This window comes from Oculina patagonica, chromosome 12 (assembly GCF_052425735.1).
Source record: "Oculina patagonica isolate OP01 chromosome 12, crgOcupat, whole genome shotgun sequence".
Lineage (NCBI taxonomy): Eukaryota > Metazoa > Cnidaria > Anthozoa > Scleractinia > Oculinidae > Oculina > Oculina patagonica.
In genome coordinates this window covers 14,456,137-14,477,492 of record NC_135769.1, presented here as the reverse complement: position 1 = coordinate 14,477,492, position 21,356 = coordinate 14,456,137, and the positions used below count along the sequence as shown (strand labels likewise).

The 21,356-nt window shown below is 39.1% G+C and overlaps 1 protein-coding gene across 1 annotated transcript in view; it reads left to right on the top strand.

Moving 5' to 3' along the window:
* Positions 1–11,323, top strand: part of LOC144632710 (coiled-coil domain-containing protein 166-like) — a 53,967-nt gene extending 42,644 nt beyond the window's left edge. The window contains exons 4-7 of the mRNA XM_078491419.1: positions 299–443; positions 5,000–5,079; positions 8,523–8,699; positions 10,626–11,323. Coding sequence (XP_078347545.1) covers positions 299–443; positions 5,000–5,079; positions 8,523–8,699; positions 10,626–10,889 — 666 coding nt within the window. The 3' untranslated portion in view covers positions 10,890–11,323. The remainder of the gene's footprint in view (positions 1–298; positions 444–4,999; positions 5,080–8,522; positions 8,700–10,625) is intronic.
* Positions 11,324–21,356: the final 10,033 nt, after the last annotated feature.

Genomic DNA, 21,356 nt, shown 5'->3' with positions numbered 1-21,356 from the left:
CTCCATACTTAACCCATTTATTGACATAAACCATCCCAATAGGACAATTCACCCAGTCTCACCCCTATGTTAAGTAGTGCGCTTGGTTGCGTAGTTGAATTCGTCATTTTGAGCGAGCAAATTAATCAAAAGCATGTGTGTCCAGTGTGATTGATACATTGCGTGATGTGCAGAACAAGTACCCAGTAACAGTAGGAGGCACCGCCCTTAAACATTTAACAACAGATAATGCGATTTTGTGTCCAAGTTTTTTATTATTATTTTTATTATTAATATTAATTGAACGCACAATTTGCAGCATGAGTACATGTCATACATGGCTAAGAAGACACAGAAGAGGCAGACAACAATCATATCTCTGAGTGACAGCAATCAGCAAGAACTGGAGAACATCAAACAGCAGAGAGAGCAGATGTTACAAGAGTATCAAGAAAAGAAACAGGGTACAGTATCTACAAAATGCACTCTTTTTTATAAGAATACAGTTTTTCCAACCCAGGCTGAATATTCTTATTTTTCTGCCGATTTTTGGCTGAAATATTCTTATGAACATAATTTTTCTTAGAAAATGGGCAATTCCGGAAAATATCCATACACCATGAACGGCTTTTTGGAATTCCGAGGGCAAGGGGGGGTTCTATGAACTGGAATTCCGAGGGCAAGGGGGGTTTCTTTGAACTGGAATTCTGAAGGCATGGGGGGTACTTACATTTGGAATTCTGAAGGCTTAAAACTTTTAATTTTGTGAACGTTACCAGTTCGTATGAAGCACGACCAAACGACGCGAAACTGATAGGAGAAGCATCCATAGATCTGGCATGTGTTGAAGAAAGCTGATAAAACTTGGGTTGTACATCAAATTCATGAATTTCTTGATGACAAATATCAGATTAATAAAATACGAACAGATTTTTGTTCGCGTATCTACTGTAAACATCCCTTTCGTCGGCCAGATGACGAAAACTCGCATCAGTCCCTTAAATTGCTTCTTTATTTAGAAACGCCTGCTTGATTCTGTACTGTGAGAGAGATTTGGCGCGACAGGATTGGGCGTGACTGCTGACCCTGCAGGCTCAAACTCAATATGGCGGATGTGTCGGAGGACGCGATCGCCCTCGATCGTAATAGAGCGGTTTTCACTTGAGTGTCGAAAGTAAATTGCATTTGCTTTGGTTTTGCATTATTGCGCTCAGTGATTGGCTTAAAAATCTCACGCCACTTTCTCAGCCAATCAGAACTAAAACTAAAACCAATTGTGACTCGCTTGCGCACGTTTTCCCACGCTTCGTGCTAGCTACATGTATTTGCTTCGAGTTTTGATTGGTTCACTGGATTGTCTGTGTCCTTTGTGATTGGCCAGAGTAATTACTTTGGTTTTGGTTTTACGATACTCAATTGAAAACTGCTCTATCTTCCGAGTGTACAAACTTATATCACACAATAATTATTTATATTTTAATGTTCTGTAGCAGTTTGGTGTAATGTAAAATTTCTGTAGGTTGTAGCTGTTGCACAAGGGTAAGCAGAAATCTTTTTTTTCCATTTTTTTCCCACAAAAGTGGAGTGATGTGAAACCGACTGACGTAAAATAACCCAAGTTGGGCTTTTGTGAACACATTTGGTAATTCCAAAGGGTTTTACGAAAAAAAGGGAAATTCCGAGGGGGAGGGGGGGATTACCAATTATGGAATTCTGAGAGCATGGGGGGGTAACGCATTTTGGAATTTCTGAAGGCAAGGGGGGTTAAAATATTGAAGCCGTCCGTCGTGGTGTATGGATATTTTCTGGAATTGCCCAATACTGTTTGACATTTCCGTTTTAGCAAGTATTGGGCACGGGGGGGGGGGGGGTACTTCCATAAATTTTGGATAGGGTGTGCCACCAAGGAAGGTTCTTAAACCCTAGCTGATCCTATTTAAGGATAAAGAAAGTGAAAATTGATACTCTTTTCCAGGCCCAAAACCGGAAAATGACACCCTATTCAAGCGGAGGAGAAGCGTTCCGTGACAACCCAAATAACGGCTAACCGCGCACAGCAAGACACAAATCTTTATAAAATCGCTTTTCTTATACCTGAACAGAAAAATTCATTTCTTAGATATCTTTTTTTCGTTTAGCTGGGCAGACCTCTCAACCTCAAATTAGCACTGGAAATCTGGAGGTTGAGGTAAAAAAATCTGGAGATTTCAGTAAAAACCGGGAGATTGATCAACTGACGGACAAAAATAACTAAGAGTCCTAAAACCAGGCGCTAATCAAATGACTTAATTGTTACTCTGTTTACCGTGAGATTTCTGTTTCTCATGGTGAGATTGAAGTGAAAACCGTGAGTCTCACGACAAAATCGTGAGACTTGAGAGGTCTGGCTGGGCGTTTATTTTAGCTAGTAGAATTTAGGTACCCTATCTAAGGATCACACCGGGAACACATCGCCAAAAGGAGCAAAAATGATACCCTATTTAAGCACCGAGAACCTAAAAAACCATACCCTATCGGGCGGCACATACCTATATAGGCCACATATGGGAGTACCCCCCTGGGGTATTGGGTAATCAATTACAAGTTTTTGGTGTCCAGATCTGTATTGTATTACATTGTGCACATGTACCATTGCTTTTCGTAGTAGCCTAGCCTTTTTGGCTTTAAACAAAGCATTCCTCACAGAGATGAAGTGACCGAAATGAAATACCTGATTTAGTTTGTTTCAACTAAAAACTATATTCTTTCAAAATCTCAGCCTCGGGTTTATTCTTAAAATATTCTTAAAAATTCCCAAATTTCAGCCTCGATATTCTTATTAACTAAATTCTTATAAAAATAAAAAGAGTGTATACCTAGATTTCTTGTTAATTTTTGTCCTCAGGAAACATTGAAAAAGAGGAAATTTAACTTATAATAATTACTTTGATTTGTTTCTTTTGCTCAAGTTATCCTTCAGGGTTTTTTTTAATATTTTGTTATATACATGTACATATATACTATACCTGCCAACTCTCACGCCTTAGGCTTGAGTCTCAAGCCTGTGAGTTGATAATTGATCTCATGCTTACTCACACTTATGAACCAATTTCTCACATGCCTAGTAGAAAAGTGTGAGTTATTACAACCATAACTGACACACTTGCCAAAAAAATGTAAACTCAAAATTTTGAAAACTCCATATAAAATGAGTAAATAACGATACTAATTTCCCTGAAATCTCAGCCAAGTTTTGACAAGAAATGCATTGGGAACGCGGTCAGTGTTCAGCAATTTAAACACGTCCTGGGACTGGAATAGAGATACGTTTGGAACATCGAAATACTTCAGATATATATTTTAAAATCTATGAATATGATCATGTTGTCCTGGGTCTGCACTCAATAAATCTCTGCCTTGGCAAGAAAAGTTGGCAGGTATGCATCTCGAGACCACAGCAAATTTTGTATATCCGTCATAATGCAATTTGGAAACTTGTAAAAAAAAACTTATAATGCAATTGAAGGGCATATAATAATGACTGGCCTGGATTGGATGATCATTGGATCCAAACAGTCATGGGGAAACAAAACACACTGTTTCTATAAATTGAGTGCTTCCACTAACTGAGTGTCTACTGTTAACAAGAGCCTGCCAGCACATTTAATTATTATAATATTGTTATAATAATGTAAAAGGAATATTGTTATTCCTTTTACATTGTATTTTCCCATTATTTTCCTTGTCCTTATTTTGATCCCTTCCTCAAATGTCCTTGCCACTTTCATAATTAGAGGAAAAAAAGTAAATCTCCAAAGTTTGGATGTCATTAAAATGGCCAAGATGTATATGTTGAGAGCAATACATACATGAAGGGTCCGTAGTATTTTCCTCTGCTCTTGAGCAAGAAGTATAATATGTTAGGAGAATAGCCCAAAGCTGGCACTGTACGAGCGAAAACTGGCTTCTGTACGTAGCTATATAACTTGCCTTAAGCTCCAGCTTTGGAACCTGTAGCCATCTTTCTTTTTTGTGCACACGATGTTTTGCTTTTTGTTAATGTTGTCATCCAGAAGAAAGAAAAAAGAAACTTTTTAGTCATTTACTATTAAATAATAACTTTGATGAATGAAGAACAAAATAGCAGCTAATGTCGTTTGGTGTTGTCACTACCCAAAAACCAGAAAAGTGATTTTGATTGGTTGAATTAAAAATAATACAGTCACATAATTATGTGTAATTATGAGTGAAAAATTAATTTATTAGTTATTTACTTTGAATGAAACTGTTTCATTTTTCTTACGAAGGCAGAATCATTATGGAAAGCTGGTAGGTTTTAAGTAAGCGGGGGTCATCGCTTTAACACTGTGTTTGTCTAATTGAATTTTCTTGTTTTGTCAACAACCCGCTTGACACTTTTCAACAAGTGGTTTCTGAACTCAGTGTCCATGGTCAAGTAGTATATATTTGTACTGAATTCCTTTACTCTGTAACTCCCTAAATGGGTTAATTCAAGTTAAAACGAATCAAGTTACTAAGAGTGTACTTGTTTGAGTAATAGTTAAGCAAATCAGATCAGATTGAATCAAGGCAGACTGGTGTAAAGAATATAGCATGCAGTCAATTAAAATTTCATGTCAGTTTATATTTTACTACTAAACCAATTTTAAACCCCAGGCCTGCAGTAATCCTTTATTGAAGCCATTTTTCTTTCACAAAGCGATAGTCTCAACAGAGACTTTTCCACACAAATTAAAGCAAAGTGTAGTGACATCACCAGACGGCATTTGCAACTATTTTGTTCAGACATCTCTTCTTGGGAGTAAGCGACCAGAGGAAGACATCTGAAATTCAGGCTATTATGTAGTAAATGACTGAACAGCATGAAGTGGATGTATTTAAATGTTTTTTTTTTTAATTTAAGACATCCTTACTTAGCCTATGTCTCTTTCAGGTAAAAAATAATAAGGGACTAACAAGAATTATATACATGTACCACTGATAATTATGGTATTTGTTATTTTTCCTGATGTGTTAACAGCTTTGAAACAGCTTACGCTTGAAAAAGAGGCTGAACTTGCCTTGACAAATAATGAACTGGCAGAATTGGAAGAGTATCAGGTACATCCTGTAATAATGTTTAATTCTAATATTGATACTGATTATATTTTTAGAGGACAATATAACACTTCACTCTGAACAATACAATACCCACAACACACATGTTTTGCAGGATGACCTCAATAAAATCAGTTTTTGGAGACTGGGTCCTAGAGAAAGCCTGACTACTGGTTACCAAAAATATTTTAATCAGACAGAAACTATGGCTGCCTTGATTGGTCAAAAACCTGTGGATTTATGGTTCATCCCCACTTACCCATTCATTTTAATTATTGTTGGTATTAAAAATGAATCAGTGAGTCAATCTACAGTAGTCAGGTACACAGGAGCCTAAAATGTAAAAGTCGACCACAAGCATTTTTGTCTGATTTTTGGCAGCAACAGTGTAAGTCAATTTTACTCATAAAACGTTGGAATTTATAACTCCTAAAACAAAATTGTTTGTGTTTCATTCCCATACAACCCCTTAAACATTGATTCTTCTCAGAGTACTGTGGCTCTTACACCTTGAGCTCACAGCGGGTAGTAAAACTAATGAATTCAAAATAACAGGAGGTTGCTACTTACTCTTATGGCAGATAACGTCAAGACATTTTTTATTAAAAAAAATCGATGAGCATGTAAGAACTGGAAACAAGGCCTGAATCCTGTGCAGAGGCAGCGAAGGAGATAAAGATGCTTAGAAATGAGGACGGAAAGCTCACCTTTAAGCCTGGAGAGAGCAGGACTGCGCAACTGACCAGCAGAATGTTTTTATGGCAAGCAGCTGCGCAGCGCTATACGGGTATTGACCCTGAGGATTTCACTAAGAAAGACATTCACCGTGCTGACGGCGTTGCCCTTGGACACTCTCAAAAGTTGGTGTTGGATGACATGGACAATCAAAGCCATCAATTTTTGTCTCATGTTCATTTGCGACCTTGTTAAAACCAACAAAATCGGCCAACTCAAACTAGTAGTCCTGAAAGAAATCTGCAAGCAGCTACATCTGACGACAAGCGAACCGTTATCAAGAAAAGACTTCATCGAGGCCATTGAAGCAGTTTCCGAATTTAGGTTTTTTTTTTGTTTTTTTTTTTTTTAAAAAAAAAAAAAAAAAAATTTTTTTTTTTAAACAAAAAAAAAAAAAAAATTAATAAATAAAAAAAAAAAAAAAAAAAAAAAAAAAAAAAAAAAAAAAAAAAAAAAAAAAAAAAAAAAAAAAAAAAAAAATAAATAAAAATAATAATTTGAAAAAAAAAAATTAAAAAAATATAAAATTCAAAACAACCACCCCTCCTAAAAAAACTACATCGAGCCTCCTTAACTAATAGCTTATAGCTGATAACTAATAACTGATAATTATGGCACAAAGGATGTTGAAGGGAGATTTGGGTTGGGTGGGGGTGGTGGACGACACTGCCAAAGAACCTACAACATCAGCTTAATTGTTTCTAGAGCACCTATGTCACTTTTTGTAACCCCATCGACTCCATCAAGGCTTGTGAGCTAGGTACACAGAGTCTCACTTCTTCTTAACTGCCTTCTTAAAACCTAGACATACCTTGCTGCTCTCTTTTGAAAGTGAAAGACACTTGCTTCCATATTTTGTTGAATTCATCTGGTTTGGGCTCATCAGACAGAACCGCCAAGGATTGGAATCTATTTCTAAGTTGAGTGATGAAGTCATTCTTCACTGATGGCAAGTTGTCTGTGTTGCCGCACTGGCTGCATGGTGGCTTTCGACCAGTGCTTCTTAGCTTCAGCTTAACATACACCATGACAAGGTGATGGTCTCTGCCAACATCTGCTCCTCTTCTCACCTTAACATCCAGAAGTGAGCATCGTAATGTGTCCTAATGTGCAAAGTGGTCAATCTGTTTCCGATCTCTACCGTTAGGAGAGCACCATGTTTGCTTGTGAATATCACGGTGTGGGAAGATTTTTCCTCCAATGACCAGGTTGTATGCTGCACACAGTTCGGCAAGACGTTGTCCATTAATATTTTCATTCATAGTACCACAGCCTTCCTTTCCCATTGCTCTGTCATATACTAGCTCGAATTATCACTTCCCACCTTCACATTAATGGCACTCGTTATACGGCAGTTTCTTCAGTTCTGCTTGCAGTTGTGAATAGAAGCTGTCTTTCATGGTGTCTTCACAGTTGTTTGTTGGTGCATAACATTGGACAAGGGACAGGTGAACATGCTTCCCCTTCATTGCGTTCGACGGTAGGAGAACGCATCCTAATCTTGCGGTGGCCTGTGGCCCCGTGGTTGTCCTGTGAACGCACAAGCGAAAGTGGTTCTATGTGTCGTATTATGTATGTTGGTATGTGGCAAGGTGGCCTCGATCTCATGTGATTAGACATAAGAAAGCAATTAATTGCGACACAGCAACGTCAACAAAGACAGCGCGCGCAAAAACAATTCATGAAGCAGATAACGCTAGACTGTAAAAAAAATTTGTGTTCGACGGTAGGAGAAAAAATCCTAATCTTGTGGTGGCATGTGGTCCCGTGGCTGTCCAGTGAAAGTTGTTTTACGTTTCGTTCTATGAATCTTGCTATGTGGCAGGTTGGCTAATTAATGACGTTGCAGTTTCTTTGCAAGAGACCCTGGGAACGAGATTGATTATTTTCTTAGGTTTGCGTTTTCGAGTTTGCCCTGTAAGTTGTGCTGAAAAATAAACGTTTCAGCAGTCCTCCTTTTACAGTAGTAAAAAAATTGCTGTGCTGCCTCGTGCGCTGTTGGATTGAGATTGTTTCTCTGATAGTTTCAAGTGATGTTGGATGCGCGCTTTACTGATGTTGCATGCGCGGTCGTTTTAAATTTGTATGACGATATAAACAGTCGTGTAACTCTGATTACGTTTGCTAGCCTTATCTTGGGTACCTATCTTGGGTCGAACGCACTCCCCTAATCTCTGCAATATAAGCAATAGCACCTCATTTCACCTGTAACTTGTACCAGTTTCCCATTTGATACAGGGTTCGCACATTCCCAAAACCTATTCTGGCCTAGTCTTGGTGCCTAGGACTTTTTTATAATCCTGTCAGTGGCTTAACTTCCTTGCGGATTTCACCACTGCCATTCATCCGTGCCATTTGAGGTGACTTCCAAAGGCCACGACACACAGTTGTGGTTGTATCCTCTGTTGTTGTTGTTGACCCTATGCCAAATTCCCAACCTGGAGGGATCACTTTTTGTCAGGACCCTATATCCTTCGACCTGTCTTGCATGGGTGGCCCTACCAGGAGTACTTTGTAGATTTCCAAGACTCCAGCCAGCGTTATGCTCTCCGACACTCAAACCACCCTACCACGATAAGGTAGTAATCCCATAAGGGTGGGTTAATAACAACAGTCTATCCCATAATACTTGTCATATGCAGCCAGAGGTAGCCCAACAGACACTTCACTAATCTTATGTGTGACATAACAATTGACGTTTTTGTTCCTAGACTCTTCAGCGTGATCAGAAGGCAGAGATCACACGTCTGGAGCAGGAAGTTCACACCATGAGAGGAAAACACTCTGAGGCAATTCAGAAACTTAAATCTCAATTCCTTCGAGAGAAAAGAAGTTATCAAAAGGAATCTGATACAAAGATACATGAGATGGCTCAACAAGCATCACAGGTGTGTGTTAAAAAGTTTGAAACTGCTTAGTTTGTGAATGATTGCAAGTAGACCCCACAAGCTTGTAGCTTCTTATCTTTCATCGTGTATAAAAAAAGGTTGTATGTATGTATGTATGTATGTATGTATGTATGTATGTATGTATGTATGTATGTATGCTTGCTTGCTTGCTTGCTTGCTTGCTTGCTTGCTTGCTTCAAGCTTGCATGCATGCATGCATGCATTTTTTTTGCATTTTGTTTTAAACTGGCATGGAACGTCCGTTTTAACTGAAATGTAGATAACATCAAATCCATTTTTCTCTGGCGGGGTCAGCTTGAGAGCTAAAGTTTTGGTTGGTTTTTGTGAGCTGTACTCAAACTGTTACCATGTTATGAGATCTCTGTGGTAACTTTCTTTTTACCTGTATTGCTCGAATGTTAGGCGGAAACCTTCTTAATCACCGTATTATTGCAGTTGTTGAAAAGGGGTCACAAAACAGACTCACTTAACCCGCTTTACCTTTCTATGTACTACAGAACTGTCACTATTTTGGAATTCCTTCCAACTTCTTAATTCTTGCTGCCTTTCAAACACTCCCTTCACTAACACACCTATCGTGATAGCTTACTATTAGTTTTCTTTTGACTGTTTTATTCATGACGATTGCAAGTTTGACGTTGGCTGTATCTCATGTTGACTGAACAAGAATGGAGTGCTTGTTTGCTTGCTTGATTGTTGTTTTTGTATATGACAAATGAACAGGAACATCCAAAATAACAGCAGAGCTGAACATAATATACTGTACAAGTCAAAAAGGCGCTCTTCCTGTGACCAACTTAGCGCAAAGTCTATCAAATTCACTGAAGTAAAGGACAAAAGAAACTGTGCATGAATGGAGAGAAAGAGATTGATCTTCGCAGATAATTCCCATGTCTGTGTTTGAAAAAAATGCTGCTTCGTCTAATATTATCTAAAGCTTTGTGCTGCTAATAATAATATGAGGTAACAAACTCTTTCAAATACGCTAAGCCCACTTTTATTGTGAAAATCTGTTTGTACTTTATGAACGAAGGTATGTCAGTTTTCAGGTATTCTTGTAAATTTCATTCTGTTTAGCTTAAGGTTGCTCCACCCAGTATTTGTGTAGGAGCACCTTCCACCTTTGAACCTCTCATTCCTATAAACAGCTTGATTTCAATTACATATCCATTATAACACATGGATTACATATAGACTGAACATCAGTATAGTACCAATTTTTTGGAGTTCGGAATGAATATCAGGTGACAATGATGTCACACTTGTTTTAGGTCTTAATCAAATTTTAGCCCCTATCCACATTTTCCGTTTGGAAATCCCGTTCTACGCTACTTATACCTTGGCAGTGTTTGCCTTCTGCTAAGTGAAGTTTAATAGGACGTTTACAAATGTACAAGAGGAATTTTGAAAGATTTTGTGAATTTCTATAAAAAGAGTATAATTTATGGGTAAACTAAAGATAATGGCCTTCAGATAAACAAATTTCCTACTTCTTGGATGTTTACTTAAACAATTTTACTATTCTGCATTAACAAATGTCCCGTACTAATCCAAACCGCTAGATGCAGGTAGACTTTCGCGATTTCGAAAAACATGAAAATATGTGAATCAGAATGAAACATACATAAACACTACGTGGTATGCAAATTTTATAAAAGAAAAGGCTGAAGATCTCGTATAACAACATTGAAATTTGTTCTTCAGAAAGTAAGAACCTATTAGGAACCTAATTAGCCTAAATTTGTGTTAATAACCTTTTATGTAAGAACCTGTTTAGGCTAACCTGAAAAACAATAGGTTCTTACTCACGGGTTTTTACTGTAACGGTTGCAGCTATTTCAGATAAAGTCTGCAAAAAAAGAATCCTAACTCCTAGCTCTGTTTTGTTTTCGTTTGTTTCCTTAGGAAGCGAAACAATGTTTAGACGAACACACACGTAGGATCAAAGACGAAAACCGAGTGTTGCGTAAAGAGCTTTTACAACTCATTAGGCAAACAAGATCTCTCCATGAACATCGCCAAGAACTAGAAGAACAGCATAAAACACTGTTACGTGAAGTGCAATACAGTAGAGACCTCAAGAAACTCAGGGGCTCCAGGCAAAACAGACTTTATCACAACTTTGGAATACGTACAGAGACAGACGAGATGGGCGACTATAAGACATAATTATTTAAACTTTTGTGACTATCAGAGGCAGGATGCAAATCGTTACTTGAAAGGGTGTTGTAGTTTTTTCTTCATTTTTAAAATATTCCCAATATTGAATATTAGGTACTCGGTAAACAAACCCCTTCAGGCGGCTGGTATTTTGGAGTTTATGACCGACGCTGGAAGATTTGCGAGAAAGCGAAGCTTTGAGGGCAACCATGAAATTTTGAGGAGATTCCTTTAGCCGAACGTGTTATCCTCCAGTATACCAGCAAGCCAGAAAGGAATTCATTTTCTTCATTGGCCCTCGATTAATTTCTACCGCGCGCTTTGTCAAGGTAAAAGGGGAAAAAACAGTGATAATCACAGCGTATTTTCGGTTGAAATAAATGCAAGACATTTGGTTAACGTAATTTTTTAACGCTATGATTTGAATAAAGCGTTGAACCTGATATGACTTTGTGTGTACTTCTCTATAAAATAGGGCGAGGGTGTCTAATTTTATCTATACAATAACCGAGTGAATTATATTCTGTCGCTCTCACTGGTCAAGAGCTGTGGTCTGATTAAGAATTGGTTCATGCTTAGCGTGCGTATATGGGCATTTCCACCGTTACGGACATTACACTCAGACAACATTTTTTAAGTTTGGACTTCTGCTCTGCACAGGGCATGTATGGTTTTGCTGTTTATTGTTAAACACGTTGTACCTTAGTCCCCTCTCTTCCTTGGCAGGATTAAAATAGGAGTTACTAGTTTTAGATTTTTTTTATTATTATTCATTTCGGTACACACATAGAGAAGAAAAAAAATAAAAAACCTAGAGATACGGTAACAATACTTCTTAAATTACAAGACAACATGGTTGTTAGAATACAGTACAGTGACATACAGTGAATTACTTAATACATTACTAGCGGTATCTGGCGTCGATGCATTATTTCATAAAATAAAATTATATACTTGGAGCGGAATTACATTAACAGCAGCGGTTAACACTAGTATTTACAGTATTTATTTATTTCTTTATTCATTTTTTTTACAACCATTGATTTATTGACAATGTTTTTAAAATTCTAATGCAAAATTACTACGTTCTTAGAGGTAGCTCAAAGTATCACCTACGTCACTAAAATAAGAATACATACATAAACAGGAACGCTAAGCGTGCAGGAGTTATTTTTTCGATTTATGGGGTGGTTTGGGGTGAAATTGGGCGATTGTCCTGTTGGGATGGTTTATGTCATGAGTTGGGCTATTTGTGTATGGCGGCCCACGGAGTCACTTTTTGCACAAAAAAAATTACATGCATTTTGATACATCAGAACTGTTTTATTTAATACGAAAATTTTCATCATTTATTGAAAAACAAAAAACTAACTCAATTATCAAAATGGCACGTTCTTATTCTGTTTAAAGCGGTCATTTTGTTGCTAGCTTTGTAGCAACCGTAACGTGTTACTTTTGTTTGTTAGGGAATACTTTTGGCTTTTTGCCAAACACTGTAACACGATACCGTTGTTTTTCTCACTTTTGTAACATGATACCTTTGGGTTTTTTAAACGAATGTAACACGATACCCTTGTTTTTCTCGAAAAAGCCACGTCTCCTTATAGTCATTGAACGAAAAGTACTGTAATAAACGAAGTAATAAACGAATCAAATCAAAAACAATCTCTTCGGGAAAGTTCTTTAAAGCGCAGTACACCTGGAAAATTTGTTTCCCGTCAGAACTGTTCAACAAAGATTTTGGTTCATTCACAACGTAAATTTTATTCAACAAACAAGAACTAATTGAGTTTTCAAATTGTCACGGAATGGCACGCTCTTTTTCTGTTTTAGCTATCGATCGAAGTTGCTTTTAACAGCAAAGTACATACTTGTACCGGTTCATTAAGGTGACTCGATCGAAATAAATGACGTGCCGTATGCCAGTCAAAATTTTCTAATAACTTCGCCATTTCTGACTCGATTTCCCTGCAACTTTTGCATTTTACTCGAATTTATCGTAGATTAACACGGACGTCAATATATCGATGTAGTGATTACGAGTTTTGCGCGATGTTACTTTTATTGAACACACCTATTTGGATAAAACTGCTATTTACAGAAAACTGAGCGCTAAGATTTCGTTTAAACTACTGCAATTATCTTATTATAACATCTTATTATGACTCTAAGATTCCGAAAAATCGTCGGAACAGAAACCTCAATACAATTTGATCATCAAAATATTAATCTCGGGCAAACTTCGAGACTTGAAACGCTCCAGCACTTCCACATCTCGCCCAAAAGTACCATAACCGAAGACAAAGAAAGTTCAGTGCATCAGTTTTGTTAGCTCCAAATCTTATTCCGCTATTTGCAACGATGAAAAAGTTTGAGCAAATATTATTAACTCACCATTTGCGTCAAAATGTAGTAAGGTTTCCAAGTTTACGTTGTTTTAAATTACATGAAAACTAACCGTCGGAGAATGAAGTTTTCAGAAAAATCCCGTTTTAATGTGAAATAGGCGCTTTTAAATTGTTTCTAAGTATCTGAGCGCAGTTATTCAAAATTAAAAATAAATATTTAAACCATCAAAGAACATTAACTGAAAGCGAGAGAGTTCTTGCTTTAATTGGTTAAAATATATCGACTGCCGATTGTAGGAAACTACAAGAAATAACAAAAAAATTCATTCTTGATTTTCTCTAAAACGCTCTAACAAATTTTTCTAAAAATTTGTCTACAGGTAGTCAATCCACTATAATTAAACATGTCAAATCAAAGGCGCTTTGTTAGCCCACTCGTGAATGAGAATACTAAATGTATTGGTGTAGAGCTATGAAATGATTCTGTCTTTTTGTGAGCGGCATGTTAGTATAGAAGTTGTTTGAAGGGAGATATGATCACGTTGGTTCCTTGTGTTTACAGCGGACGCGGGTACCGGTAATCCATTCAAAAGCCTTCGTTATATAACACTAATTTCTACCATAAGTGCAAGCTTGCTAACGCGTTGTGTAGTGGTAATGCGTTGGCCCTCCAGTCCAGCGGCCCGGGTTCGATTCTCAGCGGGGACGATTAATTTTTTTTTTTTTTACGACAATCTATTTTACAATTTTATACGACGTCTTTTTTTTTCTTTCTCCTTTTTTTTATGAATCTATTAGAGATGCAAATCAAGTACTATACAGTATATTATTAAAAGGCAACAAAATTCGTCAGTTTTGCGAGCTTTTTTACGATAAATTATTTACTACGTATCATGACTATCGATTATCATACAATACGCTTGAAACTATAAAACATTCAGAGACTGCTAAAATTGGACTTTATTCATACAATTGTCCTGAAATCAACCTTTTAAGGCTTTTAATACCCAACACAGTCGCAGTCCACAGTTCGTGCCTGGAAAATCTAAAAATTCCATCAAAACACGGAATATCAGTTCAGTGCTTCGAAGATTTTCACATTTTCTGTAAGATTATTTCTTCTTTTTGTCATGTGAAATTCTTAAGAGCTATAAATCGAGCCATTCGAAGAAGCTTTTATACATACAAGCCATTAAACTTTGAACCTACGGTATCGGTCAGCGGGCTAACAACAACACAAAGAAATCTATATGCTAATATTTAGCCCAAATGATCAGTACGCCGAAGTGGTCAAGCGGTTAGGGGTTTGTTCTTCAAATCATAGTTGATGTAAGGAGTCGCCAGTTCAAATCTCATAAGTGTGAAACAAAAAGTTTAAGAAAAAAACAAGGAAAATTAATTTATAATTTAATGCATAAATTATTATTCATAAATTAAAGTTAACAGCCCATAATTTAATGCATAAATTATTATTCATAAATCAAAGTTAACAGCCCATCGACCGACCGACCGACCGACTGACCGAGTGAAAATTTGCATATCACTTTCCATAACCATACTCGTTTCATTACATTCACGAGTAAAAATGAATATGAAGAGTCAATCTAGATTTCGAAAAAATCAAGCTTGTTTGAAAACAAAAGAAAGCGACAATCGTTGCTATGGTAACCTTTGTGACGAAGTGACCAGTGAAAAATTTAACTTTGGTGATATTTGATCATTATGGTGTATTTTTGCAGATTATTGTCATTTTCAAAACAACCACCCCAGGGCTAAAAAAACTACATCGAGCCTTCTTAAGTATATTCAATTGATTTGAAAGTGATGCTGCTTGGTCTTTAGGCATATGGGGGAGTAGAGTATTTTTTCACACATCTCAATGATAGTTTGCCAAGGCAATACCTTCAAATTCCGCATGATTTCCTCAGCCATCGAGGCATCAACGGTTGTCCAGCATTCAGACTGTTTAGAGCAAATCATAAAGATCAATTAAGATTTTTTTTTAAATGAGAACAATACTATTTTTTTAAGCTTTTTAATTTTGAGAAAAAAAAATTGAAACAACATAATTTTGAATAGGTATGTTTATCATTATCTCTATATAAAAATTGTATGAGCAGATCTTGATACTCACAACATCATTTAGGAGTCTGAAGATATTACCCTGTCCAGGGTTCTGGACAGAATTTGGGACAGTGCTCTGGACAGGGTTTTGAACAGCCGAGTGCTTGGAGCAGGGCTGGAGGAAGAGTTAGGGACAGGGTTGAAGGCAAGGTTGGTGACAGGGCGGGAGGCAGGGTTGGAGACAGGAATGGAGGCAGGGTTAAGGACAGGGCTGGAGGCAGGGTTGGGGACAAAGCTGGGAAAAGGGGTGGGTACAGAATGTTGCATGGGACTCTGCATGGGGCTCTCTGAAGAGACAGGTGGCACGGTAAAAGGAGTGGAATGTGACCTGGTTGTTTGGGCAAATAGGGTGGATGTTGTGTGAGGAATTACAGAGCTGGCTGGCACTTTTTCGTCGTCACATTCATCATTTCCATTAGCATCTTCCCCTTGCTTCCAGTCTCGGAAATGTTCCATTTTTACCACAAGCTCCTCCAGCTTAGGCAGTGGATTGTTGTTCACATCTCAAAATGGAATGTGAACGGGCCACCATGCTGGTTTGGCAGAGGGTTTCCCCCAGTTAGGTTTTTGCCTCCCTGTAAACAACAAGACAAATTTATAGAAAGCAAAATTACAAGCGAAGAAGGGTTTGCTCAGAAAAAAAATTTCAGCTCATAATTTGACCTGGGCTTACCAAAAAGCGGACTTTAGCAAAATCAAGCCGAAACGTTCAGAGAGGCCTGCAAAACTATTTGCAGCCTTTTTCAAGGCAATAGCTGACCAAATGACGGTCTGTTCAAAAATCGCGCCGAATCGCTCAGAAACGCCTGTAACCGTTTTTCTCACAGAGTGAAAACCGTTTGCAGCCAATTTCAAGAAGTTTGCTCAGAAAAAAAATTTCAGCTCATAATTTGACCTGGGCTCACCAAAAAGCGGACTTTAGCAAAATCGAGCAGAAACGCTCAGAGAGGGGTGCAAAAGTATTTGCAGCCTTTTTCAAGGAAATAGCTGACCAAATAACGGCCTGTTGAAAAATCGTGCCGTATCACTCAGAAACGCCTATGACCGTTTTTCCCCAAAGTGAAAACAGTTTGCAGCCAATATCAAGATGGTTGCTCAGAAAAAAAAATTCAGCTCATAATTCGATCTGGGCTCACCAAAAAGCGAACTTTAGCAAAATCGAGCAGAAACGCTCAGAGAGGCGTGCAAAACTATTTCCAGCCTTTTTCAAGGCAATAGCTGACCAAATGACGGCCTGTTGAAAAATCGCGCCGAATCACTCAGAAACGCCTGTAACCGTTTTCTCCCAGAGTGAAAACCGCGTGAAACCATTTTCAAGAAGTTTGCTCAGAAAAAAATTTCAGCTCATAATTTGACCTAGGCTCACCAAAAAAGCGGACTTTTGCAAAGTCGAGCCAAAACGCTCAGAAACGCCTGTAAGCGTTTTTCCCCCAGAGTGAAAACCGTTTGCAGCCATTTTCAAGAAGTTTGGTAAGAAAAAAGGTTTTGTTGTTAAAGTGCAATAGTTTTGTGTTTTGGTTTTTGTGTTTATTTCCTGGATTTGAGAAGTGGTTTGGGTTCCGTTTACCGCGTCGTATCTATTTTCCCCCGAACCGTTTGCGCCAATTTCAAGATCGTTGCTCCAAAAAATTCAGCTCATAATTTGACCTGGGCTCACCAAAAAGCGGACTTTAGCAAAGTGGAGCCGAAACGCTCAGAGAGGCGTACAAAACTATTTGCAGGCTTTTTCAAGGCAATAGTTGAACAAATGGCGGCCTGTTGAAAAATCGTGCCGAAACGCTTAGATACTCCTGCTAGTGTTTTTCCCCCAGAGTGAAAACCGTTGTCAGCCAATTTCAAGAATTTTGCTCAGAAAAAAAATTTCAGCTCATAATTTGACCTCATAATTTCACCAAAAAGCGGACTTTAGAATAGTCGAGCCGAAACGCTCAGAGAGGCGTACAAAACTATTTGCAGCCTTTTTCAAGGCAATAGCTGACCAAATGGCGGCCTGTTGAAAAATTGCACCGAATCGCTTAGAAACGCCTGTAACCGTTTTTCCCACAGAGTGAAAACCGTTTTATTTGCAGCCAATTTCAAGAAGTTTACTCAGGAAAAAAAAGCTTCAGCTCATAATTTGACCTGGGCTCACCAAAAAGCTGATTTTAGCAAAGTCGAGCCGAAACGCTCAGAGAGGCGTACAAAACTATTTGCAGGCTTTTTCAAGGCAATAGCAGACCAAATGGCGGCCTGTTGAAAAATCGGGTTGAAACGCTTAGAAACGCCTGCAAGCGCTCAAGATGGTTGCTCAGAAAGAACTTTCAGCTCATAATTTAAACTGGGCTCACCAAAGAGCGGACTTTAGCAAAGTCGAGCAGAAACGCTCAGAGAGGCGTGCAAAACCATTTGCAGCGTTTTTCAATTCAATAGCTGAACAAATGACGGCCTGTTGAAAAATCGCGCCGAATGGCTCAGAAACGCCTGTAACCGTTTTTCCCACACAGTGAAGACCGTTGCAGCCAATTTCAAGATGGTTGCTCAGGAAAAAAAAAATTTCAGCTCATAATTTGACCTGGGCTCACCAAAAAGCGGACTTTAGCAAAGTGGAGCCGAAACGCTCAGAGAGGCGTACAAAACTATTTGCAGGCTTTTTCAAGGCAATAGTTGAACAAATGGCGGCCTGTTGAAAAATCGTGCCGAAACGCTTAGAAACTGCTGCAAGCGTTTTTCCTCCAGAATGAAAACAGTTTGCAGCCAATTTCAAGATGGTTGCTCAGGAAAAAAATTTCAGCTCATAATTTGACCTGGGCTCACCAAAAAGCGGACTTTAGCAAAGTCGAGCCACAACGCTCAGAGAGGCGTGCAAAGCCATTTGCAGCGTTTTTGAAGGCAATAGCTGACCAAATGACCGCCTGTTGAAAAATCGCGCCGAATCGCTTAGAAACGCCTCTAACCGTTTTTCCCACAGAGTGAAAATCGTTTGCAGCCAATTTAAAGATGGTTGGTCAGAATAATTTGACCTCATAATTTGACCTGAGCTCACCAAAAACCGGACCTTAGAGAAGTCGAGCCAAAACGCTCAAAGAGTCGTGGAAAACTATTTGCAGCGTTTTTCAAGGCAATAGCTGACCAAATGACGGCCTGTTGAAAAATCGCTCCGAATCGTTTAGAAACGCCTGTAACCGTTTTTCCCACAGAGTGAAAACCGTTTGCAGCCAATTTCAAGAAGTTTACTCAAAACAAAAAGCTTCCGCTCATAATTTGACCTGGGCTCACCAAAAAGCGGATTTTAGCAAAGTCGAGCCGAAACGCTCAGAGAGGCGTACAAAACTATTTGCAGGCTTTTTCAAGGCAATAGCAGACCAAATGGCGGCCTGTTGAAAAAATCGGGCCGAAACGCTTAAAAAACGCCTGCAAGCGCTCAAGATGGTTGCTCAGAAAAATCTTTCAGCTCATAATTTAACCTGGACTCACCAAAAAGCGAACTTTAGCGAAATCGAGCAGAGCCGTTCAAAACCATTTGCATCGTTTCTCAATTCAATAGCTGAACAAATGACGGCCTGTTGAAAAATTGCGCCGAATGGCTCAGAAACGTCTGCAACCGTTTTTCCCAGAGAGTGAAGACCGTTTGCAGCCAATTTCAAGACGTTCGCTCAGAAAAAAATTGAAGCTTATAATTTGACCTGGGCTCACCAAAAAGCGGACTTTAGCAAAGTGGAGCCACAACGCTCAGAGAGGCGTACAAAACTATTTGCAGGCTTTTTCAAGGCACTAGCTGACCAAATGGCGGCCTGTTGAAAAATCGGGCCGAAACGCTTAGAAACGCCTGCAAGCGTTCAAGATGGTTGCTCAGAAAAAACTTTCAGCTCATAATTTAAACTGGGCTCACCAAAAAGCGGACTTTAGCAAAGTCGAGCAGAAACGCTCAGAGAAGGCGTGCAAAACCATTTGCAGCGTTTTTCAATTCAATAGCTGAACAAATGACGGCCTGTTGAAAAATCGCGCCGAATGGCTCAGAAACGCCTGTAACCGTTTTTCCCACACAGTGAAGACCGTTTGCAGCCAATTTCAAGAAGTTTGCTCAGAAAAAAATTGAAGCTGATAATTTGACCTGGGCTCACCAAAATGCGGACTTTAGGAAAGTCTAGCCGAAACGCTCAGAGAGGCGTACAAAACTATTTGCAGGCTTTTTCAAGGCAATAGCTGACCAAATGGCGGCCTGTTGAAAAATCGGGCCGAAACGCTCAGAAACTCCTGCAAGCGTTTTTCCTCCAGAGTGAAAACAGTTTGCAGCCAATTTCAAGATGGTTCCTCAGAAGAAAAATTTCAGCTCATAATTTGACCTGAGCTCACCAAAAAGCGGACTTTAGAATAGTCGAGCCACAACGCTCAGAGAGGCGTACAAAACTATTTGCAGGCTTTTTTAAGGCAATAGCTGACCAAATGGCGGCCTGTTGAAAAATCGGGCCGAAACGCTTAGAAACGCCTGCAAGCGTTCAAGATGGTTGCTCAGAAAAAACTTTCAGCTCATAATTTAAACTGGGCTCACCAAAAAGCGGACTTTAGCAAAGTCGAGCAGAAACGCTCAGAGAAGGCGTGCAAAACCATTTGCAGCGTTTTTCAATTCAATAGCTGAACAAATGACGGCCTGTTGAAAAATCGCGCCGAATGGCTCAGAAACGCCTGTAACCGTTTTTCCCACACAGTGAAGACCGTTTGCAGCCAATTTCAAGAAGGTTGCTCAGAAAAAAATTGAAGCTGATAATTTGACCTGGGCTCACCAAAATGCGGACTTTAGCAAAGTCTAGCCGAAACGCTCAGAGAGGCGTACAAAACTATTTGCAGGCTTTTTCAAGGCACTAGCTGACCAAATGGCGGCCTGTTGAAAAATCGGGCCGAAACGCTCAGAAACTCCTGCAAGCGTTTTTCCTCCAGAGTGAAAACAGTTTGCAGCCAATTTCAAGATGGTTGCTCAGGAAAAAAAAAATTTCAGCTCATAATTTGACCTGGGCTCACCAAAAAGCGGACTTTAGCAAAGTGGAGCCGAAACGCTCAGAGAGGCGTACAAAACTATTTGCAGGCTTTTTCAAGGCAATAGTTGAACAAATGGCGGCCTGTTGAAAAATCGTGCCGAAACGCTTAGAAACTGCTGCAAGCGTTTTTCCTCCAGAATGAAAACAGTTTGCAGCCAATTTCAAGATGGTTGCTCAGGAAAAAAATTTCAGCTCATAATTTGACCTGGGCTCACCAAAAAGCGGACTTTAGCAAAGTCGAGCCACAACGCTCAGAGAGGCGTGGAAAGCCATTTGCAGCGTTTTTGAAGGCAATAGCTGACCAAATGACCGCCTGTTGAAAAATCGCGCCGAATCGCTTAGAAACGCCTCTAACCGTTTTTCCCACAGAGTGAAAATCGTTTGCAGCCAATTTAAAGATGGTTGGTCAGAATAATTTGACCTCATAATTTGACCTGAGCTCACCAAAAACCGGACCTTAGAGAAGTCGAGCCAAAACGCTCAAAGAGTCGTGGAAAACTATTTGCAGCGTTTTTCAAGGCAATAGCTGACCAAATGACGGCCTGTTGAAAAATCGCGCCGAATCGATTGGAAACGCCTGTAACTGTTTTTCCCACAGAGTGAACACCATTTCCAGCCAATTTCAAGATGGTTGCTCAGAAGAAAAATTTCAGCTCATAATTTGACCTGGGTACACCAAAAAGCGGACTTTAGCAAAGTCAAGCAGAAACGCTCAGAGAGGCGTGCAAAACCATTTCTAGCCTATTTCAAGGCAATAGCTGACCAAATGGCGGCCTGTTGAAAAATCGCTCCGAATCGTTTAGAAACGCCTGTAACCGTTTTTCCCACAGAGTGAAAACCGTTTGCAGCCAATTTCAAGAAGTTTACTCAAAACAAAAAGCTTCAGCTCATAATTTGACCTGGGCTCACCAAAAAGCGGATTTTAGCAAAGTCGAGCCGAAACGCTCAGAGAGGCGTACAAAACTATTTGCAGGCTTTTTCAAGGCAATAGC